The 13530-nt window shown below is 43.8% G+C and overlaps 1 protein-coding gene across 2 annotated transcripts in view; it reads left to right on the top strand.

Moving 5' to 3' along the window:
• The window catches only part of FRMD5 (FERM domain containing 5), a 98413-nt gene extending 86849 nt beyond the window's left edge, over positions 1-11564 (top strand). For both annotated transcript variants that reach the window (XM_044283135.1, XM_044283134.1), the window contains 6 exons: positions 4033-4096; positions 4920-5011; positions 5109-5183; positions 6315-6383; positions 7598-7704; positions 10014-11564. In XM_044283135.1, coding sequence (XP_044139070.1) covers positions 4033-4096; positions 4920-5011; positions 5109-5183; positions 6315-6383; positions 7598-7704; positions 10014-10561 — 955 coding nt within the window. In that variant the 3' untranslated portion in view covers positions 10562-11564. The remainder of the gene's footprint in view (positions 1-4032; positions 4097-4919; positions 5012-5108; positions 5184-6314; positions 6384-7597; positions 7705-10013) is intronic.
• Positions 11565-13530: the final 1966 nt, after the last annotated feature.

Genomic DNA, 13530 nt, shown 5'->3' with positions numbered 1-13530 from the left:
ATAGGATGAGAAAGCGCTCATACGGCATACATATTAGGACATCCTCAGACATCATCCACAACTCCCTCCTCCGTCAGGCAAAACTCCATCCTCCGTCAGTCCAAACTCCCTCCTCCCTCATCCAAAACTAGATAGATGGGTTCAGGTCCGGTTCAGGTCCGGTGACTGTGGAGGCCAGGTCATCTGGCGCAGCACTCAATCACTCTCCTTCATGGTCAAATAGCCCTTACACAGCCTGGAGGTGTGTTTGGGGTCATTGTCCTGTTGAAAAATAAATGATGGTCCAACTAAACGCAAACCGGATGGAATATCGTGCCACTGCAAGATGCTGTGGTAGCCATGCTGGTTCAGCATGCCTTCAATTTTAAATAAATCCCCAACAGTGTCACCAGCAAAGCACCCCCACACCATCACACCTCCTCCTCCATGCTTCACGGTGGGAACCAGGCATGTAGAGTCCATCCGTTCACCTTTTCTGCGTCACACAAAGACACGGTGGTTGGAACCAAAGATCTCAAATTTGGACTCATCAGACCAAAGCACAGATTTCCACTGGTCTAATGTCCATTCCTTGTGTTCTTTAGCCCAAACAAGTCTCTTCTGCTTGTTGCCTGTCCTTAGCAGTGGTTTCCTAGCAGATATTCTACCATGAAGGCCTGATTCACACAGTCTCCTCATAACAGTTGTTCTAGAGATGTGTCTGCTGCTAGAACTCTGTGTGGCATTGACCTGGTCTCTAATCTGAGCTGCTGTTAACCTGCGATTTCTGAGGCTGGTGTCTCGGATGAAACTTATCCTCCGCAGCAGAGGTGACTCTTGGTCTTCCTTTCCTGGGGCAGTCCTGCATGTGAGCCAGTTTCTTTGTAGCGCTTGATGGTTTTTTGTGACTGCACTTGGGGACACTTTCAAAGTTTTCCCAATTTTTCGGACTGACTGACCTTCATTTCTTAATGATGGCCACTCGTTTTTCTTTACTTAGCTGCTTTTTTCTTTCCATAATACAAATTCTAACAGTCTATTCAGTAGGACTATCAGCTGTGTATCCACCTGACTTCTCCACAACGCAGCTGATGGTCCCAACCCCATTTATAAGGCAATAAATCCCACTTATTAAACCTGACAGGGCACACCTGTGAAGTGAAAACCATTTCCGGTGACTACCTCTTGAAGCTCACCAAGAGAATGCCAAGAGTGTGCAAAGCAGTAATCAAAGCAAAAGGTGGCTACTTTGAAGAACCTAGAATATGACATGTTTTCAGTTGTTTCACAGTTTTTTGTTATGTATATAATTCCACATGTGTTAATTCATAGTTTTGATGCCTTCAGTGTGAATCCACAATTTTCATAGTCATAAAAATAAAGAAAACTCTTTGAATGAGAAGGTGTGTCCAAACTTTTGCTCTGTACTGTATATATTATGGACACTAATACAGGCAGCAGTACTGGATACAAGTTTCCTTGGTGTATAATGGAGTTTTGCCTGATGGAGGAGGGAGTTGTGGCTGATGTCTGAGGATGTCCTAATATGTATGCCGTACGCTCATCTTAACACTCTTTTTCTGGAAAAAAGACACCCATATTTGACAATCAGAGAGTAAGTATACTGTCTGATTGGTGGGGTAAGGGGGATAGATAACATGCACAGAAGTTTTTATTACCCTCCCCATGGGGACATATACAGTTACACAGGGACAGAGAAGGATCTGTGTCTCTTCTGCCTCCCTGCAGCCTGTCAGCATATCCTCCACTGCCCCTCTTCTCTATGTTGGCTGATCTCACAGCTGACTGAAGGGGGGGGCTACTTTAACCCTTAATATTTCAGACTCGGTAGCAGCAACAGATGTGAGTCTGCTGGTATATACAGTTGTCACTGGGACCTATTTTTAAGGGCTATAACTTGTGGTATATCAGGGCTAGTGCCTCTTGATCTTGTTTCAAAGGTTAGATTATCAGATTTAACACTGACAGTCAAAGACTGGTTTCTCGAAATTTTGAAAGTACATGACTTTGAAAGAAACCTGCACAAATATAAGGCTATATGGAATGCTTGGATGGAATATCTGACTCCAGAGAAAGTTTCTCAATTTTTGTCAAGTTGACAGGTTAAAATGTATAAAACATTTTTTTTTATTAGTTTTCATTTAATGTAATTATTCACAATTAATTATTTTAACTGGTACCCCCTTTATCCTTTTTCCTTTCCTCCATACCCCCCTCCCTTTTTCCACTCTTCCCCTCTCTTTCCTGTTAACTGTATTACTATGTTACGGTTTGTCTAATAATTTTACCACATCTAATTTGATAGGAGTGAATTAACTCCAATTGTTTACAAAGCAATTTTTCCTTTTATAAAAATAAAATTTACAGATTATCAGATTTAAAACAAGACCAAAATATTGGTTGTAGTCCAATTATAGCCTAATAAATAATATTCAAGGTAGCAAACCTGACTTCAAATATTACCCTCAATATAAATTCCACATTTTGACCCCACAGATATTTCATAGTATTTATAAGAAACGTTACATAAAAATGAAAAATGATGTGGTTCCAATAATACATAGTTTTAGATTAAACATTTTCATTCTTACAAGGGTTAACAGGAAAAAAGCACCCAAAATGGTTACATAATTTCTCCTCAGTACAACAATACACCATATGCAGTCATAAACAGCTACCGGTATATGGGCAAATTGCAGGTCTCAGAAGGGAAGGAGTGCCATTTGGCTTTTGAAAGGCTGATTTTGCTGGAATGGATTGACCTCCATGTCACATTTGCAACACTGCTGAGATACTAGTACATTTGAAACCACCAAGAAATGACCCCATTTTGGAAACCACAACCCCCAAGGAATTCAGCTAGAGATGTACTGATGGTTTGAGCCCCACAAGTGTCTTATAGAATTTATTAACATGGGATAGGGAAAATAAATAAAATAAAAAATATTTTATTTTTCTACAATATTATGTTGCTTTAGCATAAATTTTTTTACTTTTACACTATGTAAAAGGAGAAAAAACACAATAGAAACTGCTATGGAATTTCTCCCTCAGTATAAAAATATCCCATATGCTGTCATAAAAATCTGTTTGCGCAAATGGCAGAGCCCTCTGTGTTAGGGCTTGTTCACATGACCGTTGCCATATTGCTGACCGCATACGGCGGGTCCGCAATACACGGGGCACCGTCCGTGTGCATTCCACATCAAGGATGCGTACCTATTCACTTGAATGGGTCTGCAAATCCGGAGATGCGGTACGGAATGGAACACTACGGAAGCACTACGAAGTACTTCCATGGGTTCCGTTCCGTGTCTCTGCACCTGAAAAAGATAGAACTTGCTCTATCTTTTTGCAGAACTGGCCGATCACAGACCCCATTCAAGTGAATGGGATCGCGATCCGCATGCGGCAGCCCCACGGACGTCGTCCGTGCATTGCGGACCTCAATTTGCGGTACACAGCACAGGCACGGAGGGGCAACGGTCATTTGAACAAGCCCTTATGCAGTTCTCCTTTTGTTCCTCCTGAAAATGTATGAATAAACTGACAATTGGGTGTTACCATTCCTCTTGTCTCCTGGGTGTTACTGTCAGTACTGATGGACAGTGCGAGGCTGTGTAGGGGCACACCCCCAACTAGTAACACCCAGTTGTCAAATTATTCATAAACTTTTACTAGGAGTGGCAGAGGTGCGGCACAACATAGCGTTATAAGAAAAGGATGGTTGAATAGTACAATGCATTGAGCTACATGAGTGGTCTTGCAGGTGTATTTTAATGTGGTTCAGAGATGAGACAACACTTCCTACCACCACAATCACAAGTGACCTGCTTGTCCAGCTTCCATGGGATCTCACATCATAAACCAACCATCCTCCACTCTGTCCTGTAGTCCTCTATGAAGTCCCCCATGCCTTGTGTCCGTAGTGTCATGCTAGTGTCTTGCACTTGTTCTTGCCATATGTCTCGTTATGTTTTTTCTTGTGGAAGTCTTTGTGATTTTTATTTCTTTTTGTTTGTTTTGTTTCAGGAGTGATGCCACAAAAATGAAATTTGAAGGAAAAACTTTTCATTTATATGTGAGAGAGAAGGAGGTAAAATGCCAATATATACCCTGACAGACTGGTATATACATATGGACTGGTATATATAATGGGTGACTAATGATGTCAAAATCTACATGTACATATACATATATACACTAACTGACTGGAATCTTTATTATGCCTGGTTGATGCATAATAAACTTAGGGGCTGTGAGCTGAAGCTATATATACCTTTACTGAATGACTGATGTGTATACATACAGAATGAAAGGTATACACACCATTTCACACTGGTATTGCGTAGAACCATAATTCATATCTATATGGACATGTTCTAACCTAATATGATGATTATGCGAAGAACTGCACCTTGTCTTTTCAGCATTTCTGATTGCACAGCCAAATCTCCCTGTGATGGTGTTATCCTGCCTGTTTCTATTTATTTTACACACTTATATAGCGCTGACATATTCCACAGCACTTTACAGACAATCGCATCTCATTGTCCCCAATGGGGCTCACAGTCTAGATTCCCTACCAGTATGTCTTTGGAGTGTGGGAGGAAACCCACACAAACATGGGGAGAACATACAAACTCCATGCAGATGGTGACCTTGGTCAGATTTGAAGCTAGGACACCAGCGCTGCAAGGCACCATCTTCTGAGTGTGTGTATTCATCAGTCATATAAGCCCTATATATACCAGTCAGTCAGGATATATATAATGTACATGGGCAACCATTAGATAGCAAGGCTGTCAAATTTTAGGCCCTTCCCTTGTCAGGAGTGACGATTTGACAGCACTTCATTTGTTCTCTTCGGATCTATGAAATTTAGCTTAAAATGTACATTGTAATGTCTGTCCCTATAGGAAAAGCGCCTGGTGTTGACGTTCTTGGCACCCACTCCAGAGGCCTGCAAACACCTGTGGAAATGTGGAGTTGAGAACCAATCTTTCTACAAGTCAGTATCCTGTAATCCATGCATTCTGCTAACCATCCTATAGATCCCCTTTCTTTTCATATATTCTTTCTAACCATTTATTTTCTTCTTTCTGCAGACTTGAAAACTCCAACCAGGTCCGCACGGTTTCTAGCAGTAACTTGTTCTTTAAGGGGAGCCGCTTTCGCTACAGGTGATTAGAAAGTGGAAAATACTTTGTGATTTTTCAAAAGCTATCCATACCCATAAGGGCTATTCTCAGGGGCGGATTGGCCATAGAACCTACAGGAAAATTTCCCGGTGGGCCGATGCCCAGGGGGCCACTAAAGCCCTCTTAATGGGCGCAGGCCAGGTACATAATGATCTGATGGTCAGTGGCCACGAGTGCCCTCCTGAACTCAACTGCTTCACCGTCCTCATGATGTTGATACAGTTGTATACTGTGGTTGGGGAGGCAGTATTTTATGCTGCACCGTGGTATTTGGTTCTGCTAGGGCAGTATTCTGTGCTGCACTCCATTATTGCAGGTCTCTCCTCCTTCTGTCTATTTGGACCTGCCTACAACATGGGGCCACTTTTAGCTTTTTCTTCCAGGGCCACTTTAAGTTACCATTCTGCCCCTGGCTATTCTGGTGGGAAATCATCACTCCTTATTCTCCTAGTAACAAGCATTACTGATGCAATTTATAGTTGGGGAGAGCCTAAACCCAGCATGCCCTATGTACAGGGGTGTAGCTATAGGGGGTGCAGAGGTAGCAGTCGCTACCGGGCCCAGGAGCCTGAGGGGGCCCAAAGACCCTTGTGGTGCATAAGAAGACACCAGTATTATAGAAAGTCTATGCTGGTCAAGTTACACCTCTGGCTTAAGCGAAGGGGGTTAAATCAAGAATTTGGCATGGGGGCAGGGGTGCCGTTTCAATTTTAGCCTCGGGCAGCACGAAGGCTATGCGCCTCCTGCCCTTGGCCACAAAGCACTGAGGGAAGGGGGGCCCCAAGCTGAACTCTTGCACCAGGGCCCATGAGCCATTAGCTACGCCCCGCCTACATATGTTTCTTCTCTGTGAAGATGCCCAGTGCTTTCTGGCATTCCCCATAGAAATATTATAGTTTGTGGATCCTTGTGAAAATGGAAGGGTGACATTGAACATATTGGTGGTATGAGGTCACATAAGCTCTAATGGAATCTTTCCGACAGGTTAGCTTCATATTCATAGCATGTTCTCCGCTGCTAACTTCATCACACTTTCTTTCCTTCATGGTGTACTTTATTCTCGACTCCTGATTACCCCATCCTGTTCATACTTTTCTGAAAATGTCACCCTAGTGGTCGAGTTGCTAAAGAAGTAATGGAATCAAGTGCCAAAATCAAGAGGGAGCCTCCTGAAATTCACAGGTACTATTTGCTAACCCCTAGGACTTCTTTCTAACTACTGTAAAACTTCCCCTCTTCTTGATTGACATCCTAGACATCAGCATGCGGAGGGCAGAGCTGTGTCCTAGCATGTACATACCATGTACACTACTTACTGTAGCCTTACCACATTGAGAAAAGTGGATTTGTCTGATCTTAACTTTAACATTGTGTGCACTGGAGACCCAGGGACATTTACATAGTAACATAGTTTATAAGACTAATATAAGACATCTGTCCATCCAGTTCGGACTGTTATCCTGCAAGTTGATCCAGAGGAAGGCAAAAAAAAAACGAAACCTGTGAGGTAGAAGCCAATTTTCCCGACTTAGGCTGTATTCACACGTCCGCAATGTGTTTTGCGGATACACGGAGACACGGATGCGCAAAACACGGAAAGCGGCAATGTGCTTTCCGCATTTTGCGGACCGCACATTGCCGACATAATAGAATATGCCTGTTCTTGTCCGCAATTGCGGACAAGAATAGGACATGTTCTATTTTTTTGCGGAAACGGAAGCACGGATGCGGAAGTGCGGATCCGCAAATGTGGATGCGGACAGCACATTCCGTCCCCATAGAGAATGAATGGGTCCGCACCCTTTACGCAAAATTGCGGAAAGGATGCGGACCCATTTTGCGGACGTGTGAATGGAGCCTTAAGGGGAAAAAAAAATCCTTCCCGACTCCAATACGAATAAGGCCTCAAGCACACGGCTGTTATTCGGGTCCGCATCCGAGCCGCCGTTTTGGCGGCTCGGATGCGGAACCATTCACTTCAATGGGGCCGGAAAAGATGCGGACAGCACTCCGTGTGCTGTCCGCATCCGTGGCCCCGCTAAAAGAAATATAACATGTCCTATTCTTGTCTGCGCAAATTGCGGAAGGCAACATGGGCGGCTTCCGTTTTTTGCGGATCTGCGGTTTGCGGACCGCAAAAAACAGCACGGTCGTGTGCATGTAGCCTAACTCCCTGGATCAACGACCCATCTCTAGTAGCTATAGCCTGTAATACAGAAATACATCCAGGCCCCTCTTGAACTCTTTTAGTGATTTTGTGGAACTGATAATGGTATAACTTTTTGTAGCAGGAGACTTTGATGCATATTGCCTCAAGTATAGCCTCGGGCTGTTACATGAGTCTTGCTGGTTAAAAAATATACAAACCCTTTTGATATATTTCATCTTGTGTACAGATCGGGGATGGTGCCCAGTCGTAGTTGTCCCTCAATTAGCCATGGACTGAGGTTAAGCAGTGTTCCTCGGACACGAAGGCGCGCTGTTCACATATCCATCATGGAGGGTAGGTATTGCTTTGTATGTGTATCATGTACAAATCTACCCATAACGATTTATTTCACTTTAAGGCGAATTATTAAAGGAGTAGAGGGGTTTTTCACGCATCAGTTCTGCGTTGCGTGAAAATCACGCTTGTTCTGTATTCAGCGTTTTTCACGCAGCCCTGGCCCCATAGAAGTGAATGCGTGTGCGATGCGTTTTTCACTGATGGTGGCTAAGAGATGTTGTTTGTAAACCTTCCGTTTTTTACCACGCGCCTGAAAAACTCATCAAAACGCATTGCACCCGCGCGGAAAAAGCTGAACAACTGAACGCAATCGCAGACAAAACTGACTGAACCTGCTTGCAAAATGGTGCGAGTTTCACTGAACTAATCCGTCGCGCTCGTGTGAAAGAGGCCTTATTCACTTCCATTGCGCTCCCCAATGCACAGAAAGGCCGAGTGCATAAGCCCTAACTGGGCATCAGTTGCTAAGGGCATTGTGCTTGCATCGTTCATGACAGTATTATGCCATGTGAATTTGGAGGTAGGGATTATAGATTTAATATAGGAGTTTTAGGTTCACAAAGTTCAAACGAGTTTGAAAAGTGCAGAGTAACCACATGAATACTGAACATTTTTTGCATACAAATTTGTTAGTTTTTGAGATTTTATGCTGCTCTTGACAGTTTTAATCAAATGGGTGTGGGTATGTTAATTAGTTGCATGCCAAATTTACTAACTGTGTCTTAAAAAAAATAAAAAACACAAAAAGGCACAAAATTCAGTGTGGGGTGGCATACAAAAATTGGAGTTATTTTTGAAGATACACCTAATGAGGCACGACTTGAGATAAGTTTGGTGCAGATTATGGGGATGCAGACTCAGGACTCAAAAATGTTCCTCATGATAAATCTCCCCCAAGTGTGTGGATGAGGACATTTGTCTGGGAAGTGGGGCAGTGTCTGTAAGGAGCTGTCATTTTCCATGTGGGAGTGGGAAATGACAGCTGGGGAAGGATTCTCCTGATTCTGCTCAGTAGTAAATATACCGATTCCCAAAATAGCGTCTGGGAGCTAGAAGCTTCACCTTGTATGTCAGAGCATAGAGGGAGAGGAGGTGGAGAGACACGGACTGGAGATGAGGAGAGTTAGAAGCCAGGAGAGAAGTAGAAGGCTATAGAAAGTGTCTATAGACAGAGGGGGCAGGCAAGTAGGGAACAGTCAGTGTAGGGATTTAGGGCGAGAAGTGTGGCTACAGATAGAAGTGGAAGGAAGTGAAACCAGATATCAGAACTATCCTCCATTCATCATGGTGAAGTGTCTTATCCGTATCAAAACCAAAGTGAACGTTCACCTGCGCATGATCAATCACTGTTACCGCGATGTGAAGATTCGGGTGCTTAGTCTGGGGCCTCGGCTTTTGGGCAGAGCATTGGGGGCATTGCCCCTCTTCCCAGCTCTTACTGGGGCAATGCCTGTGTCTATTACACCACTTACAACATATGCAGAAATTGGAAAAACAAGAGGGGCCCCTGCACCAAGTATACCTGCTGCGACTGGGAGAGAAATAGGCATTACAGGTAAATATCGTATTGATCCCCTCAGTCTTTCTCCGCATGCTCATGTGCAGTCTCTTGTACGTCTGCATTATGTTATTTACTGTTTTCTATCTGGTTTCTTAAAGGGATTCTGTCACCTGGATTTTGCCTATAGAGCTGCGGACATGTGCTGCTAGATCGTCGCTAGCATGTCCACAATATACATTCCCCATAGCTGTGAGTGCTTTTAATTAGGCAAAAAAACTATTTTAGATATATGTAAATGAGGCAAGTAAGGAGCTGTTACTAATGTTTCTGGAGCCCAGCCACGCTCGCTGTGAAGGAGCCCAGCACCTCCGAATCTCCTCCTTGCTCCCAGGCGTGACAAAGTTAGAGCGCCGTAATCTCGCAGCTAGCACACGCGCAGTTCGTTCCCTGAGGCTGATGCCAGCACAGGGAAGGAACACTGCCGGCACTCACATGCCACGTACTCGTGCACGCACGAGATTACGGCGCTCTAACTTGGTGACCTTGGGGAGCAAGGAGGAGATTTGGAAGATGCAGGGCGGTGCTGGGCTCCTTCACAGTGGGCGTGGCTGGGCTCCAGAAACGTTAGTAACTTGCCTCATTTACATATATATAAAATCGTGTTTTTTTTCCTAAATAAAAGCACTCAGAGCTATGGGGAATGTATATTGCGGATGTGCTAGCAGTGATCTTAACAGCACATGTCCGCAGCTCTATAGGCAAAATCCATGTGACAGAATCCCTTTAACTGTTGCTGTTCCCACAGGTCTGGAGTCTCTAAGAGACAGCACCCACTCTACTCCCATGCGTTCTTCTGACAGCCTTGATGCTTTATCTCCGTACACCTCCCGGGAGACCGTGATCAGCGATGAGGCTTACACTCCTTGTTCCAGCATCCTCCCCACTCCTGTGTGTGAATCCAACCTTGATTTATCCATTGGGCAGCAGGTGAATGGGACAACCTGTACAACCCAAGATGAGGAGACTGACATGGCTGTTCCCAGCATTCCTGACCTGGAAATACCTCCACCTGCTTTGCCTGGGCCAGAGAGAGCATGTCAGAGGGAACCTGAACCTGAGCAGGCAAATAAGTTTCTACAAAGTGTTCTGCGGTTGCTTGTAGTCACTCTGTGCCTGCTCTTTGCATTACTGTTGTTGCTGGTTATATTGGCAGAGTCTGACCTGGAGTTGGCATTTTTGAGGGACATCAGGTTGACCCCTGAATTCCAGCAGTTTCATTATCAATACTTCTGCCCCCTGCGCCGATGGGTATCATGCAAACTACATCCTCTAATTCGCCTCATTGACTCTTGATGTGCAGTGACCCTCCTTGACTGTGAGGAGTGATGTCTTCCAGTGTCCTCCCCTTCTCACCCCGTTTTGTGTCACAAACCCTTCATTGCACAAAGGTTGTGCAGTAAACCTTTGGTTAGGGTTGTCCAGTGTGAATGGGTGGATGAAGATAAGAGAGGTGGAGGGTACCCCAAGACATTGCATGGGGGTTCTGTATCCACTTTATGCTCTGTAATGTCACACCCATGTATCCTATACATGGGTCTAGCAGAATTATGTTTCTTCAATTCCGGAAAGCAAGCTAGGATTTATTTTCCACACTCAAGCCCCCTGACTCTACCCAAAGCCCACGCACAGGCCAAGAATGGATGCTTTATGGCAGGTATACTACCCTTACTTATTGTTTAATTCCAATTTCCAACATGACCTAAGCCGCTTCTCTATAGATACAAGTGGTCTGCAATAAGAACATTTACTAAGCAAGGTATGGCCAAATTCTGGCTTAAATTACACTATACTGGCCTATATGCAGTGCACTAAACTTATGTCTTTTAGACACATTTTATGCCTCAGTAATCGGTTTAGGAAAGAGGCTAAGAGGAGTTGTAAAAATGTGCCAGATTTAATAATGGCGTGCTCGATTATTTTGGCACAAAATGTTAATGTATGTCAGCTGACAGGTGGCCTAAGGGCTGTTGCACACGAGCAAATCCATTGCCAGAATCTCGCTCCGTGTGTGTGTGAGATCCTCCGTTCTGGACTTGCAGGGGTGCATGGCATTATACTGATTTATAATGCTGTGTGCCTCTGCATTACCTTACTTCTACAGGATCATAGTGACAGCTTTATTTCACTATGATCCTGTAGAGGTAAGGTCAAGCAGAGGAACACAGCATTAAAAATCATGATTGCACCCGCACTGAATCCGGACCCATTCACTTCTATGGGGCTGTGCAGATGAGCGGTGAGTTTCCCGCATCACTTGTGCGTTGCGTGAAAATTGCAGCATGCTCTATATTGTGCGTTTTTCACACAATGCAGGCCCCATAGAAGTGAATGAGGCTACGTGAAAATCGCAAGGATCCGCAAGCAAGTGCGGATGCGGTGCGATTTTCACGCATAGTTGCTAATCTGAAAGTCTATTCACTGTATTTTCCCTTATAACATGGTTTTAAGGGAAAATAATAGCATTCTTAATACAGAATGCTTAGTAGAAGGTCAACTGAGGGTTAAAAAAATAAATAAAAATTAACTCACCTCCTACTCTTATCGCATAGTTGCCGATCTCTTCTTAAATCATAAGCTGCCGGCTAAAGGACCTGTGGTGAGGTCACATCACATGGTCCAATCACATGGTCATCACTGTGGTGATGGACCATGTGATGAGCTCAGTGATGTCACCACAGGTCCTTTGACAGGTCCTGAAGAAAGAACGGAAGACTGGCAGCTACGCGATCAATTGGAGGAGGTGAATAAATTTTATTTATTTACTTTAACCCTCAATTTAACCTTCTACTATGCATTCTGTATTAAGAATGCTATTATTTTCCCTTATAACCATGTTATAAGGGAAAATAATTACATCTACACAACACTGAACCCAATCCTGAACTTCAATGAAGAAGTTCGGGTCTGGGTACCACAGTCAGTTTTTTATCACGCGTGTGCAAAACGCATTGCACCTGCGAGATAAAAACTGAACAACGGAACGCAATCACAGTCAAAACTGACTGCAATTGGGTATCTACTCGTGCGGGTTTGCCGCAATGCACCCGGGACGTATCCAGGACCAAAACGTGACGCCTGTGTGAACCCAGCCTAAGTAGGGTCAGTTTGGCTAATGCAAAGTAGCCCACAATATCTGTACCAGTTAATCCCTGGTTTGCTACAGTTTTCTGTGGCTTCTATTCCTTTGGCTTTGGCATCTGCTCAGAGTATCAGCTTCCATTGTGTGTACCCAGGTACAAATAATAATAGCATAGAACTGATGTAATCCCCTGATGTGGGGAACTATCTACAGTCAGTAAAAGCTGCTACCTGGTTGCTAGTAATTGGCTCACAGTATGTTTTGTGACCTCTTCTTACCTTACATGTTCATATGCTCTAGAGCTTGGTCAACATTATTTACATCAAAGGTCCAAAAAATTGTTATTTAATAGCATGCAGCTGTTACTGTTTCCACTGCCGCATGTGGAACATTCTTGCTGGTGATCATACTTTTAATATTTGTTTTAATAGTGACATCTGGAGGCTAAATGTTGGTACTGCACCCAAAACACATGGAGCCCATACCTTTTACAGTTGACGCCGAACACTTGTTTGACCAACAGCTATCTCTCCCGAACCCACCTGTCTGTGCTTTCAGTGGGTAGGGAGGTAAAAGCTTGTAGAACAAAAGGATCAGGCATTAAAATTCAAAGTACCCCATCCTTCTCTGCCCCAGCATCATCTGTCGAGGTAAGGTCTAGAGTGCCCAATAAACTTTAGACTGTCGGCTGCCATCCATCTGGTCACATACCTGTTTATATGTGTCTGGTGGCTGGAGGATTACTCTAAAGGCTTAGGCCTCTTGCACACAAATGTTTTTTCCGTTCCATTTTTGCGGGTTCCGTTTGTGGTCCGTATGCAGAACCATTCACTTCAGTGGGTCTGCAAAAACAACGGAAGGTTTCTGTATTTCCGTTGCGTTCAAAGATAGAACAGGTCCTATTATTGCCCGCAAATCACATTCTGTGCCTCCATTCAAGTCAATGGTTCTGCAAAAAAAACGGAATGCATACTTAATCATCCGTATGTCTTCCGTATCTGTTCCATTTTTGCAAAACCATCTATTGAAAATTTTATGCCCAGCCCAATTTTTTTATGTACTTATTGTTTAAACATTATTGTATGTTTCCGTTTACGTTTGCGATCTGTAAAAAATGGATCACAAACGAAAAAACGGAACGGAGAAACAGAAACACTACTGAAACAAAAAAACTACTGAAAAA

Source organism: Bufo gargarizans, chromosome 2 (genome assembly GCF_014858855.1).
Source record: "Bufo gargarizans isolate SCDJY-AF-19 chromosome 2, ASM1485885v1, whole genome shotgun sequence".
In the NCBI taxonomy this organism is placed as follows: Eukaryota; Metazoa; Chordata; class Amphibia; order Anura; family Bufonidae; genus Bufo; species Bufo gargarizans.
This window is presented reverse-complemented; position numbering and strand designations above follow the sequence as displayed.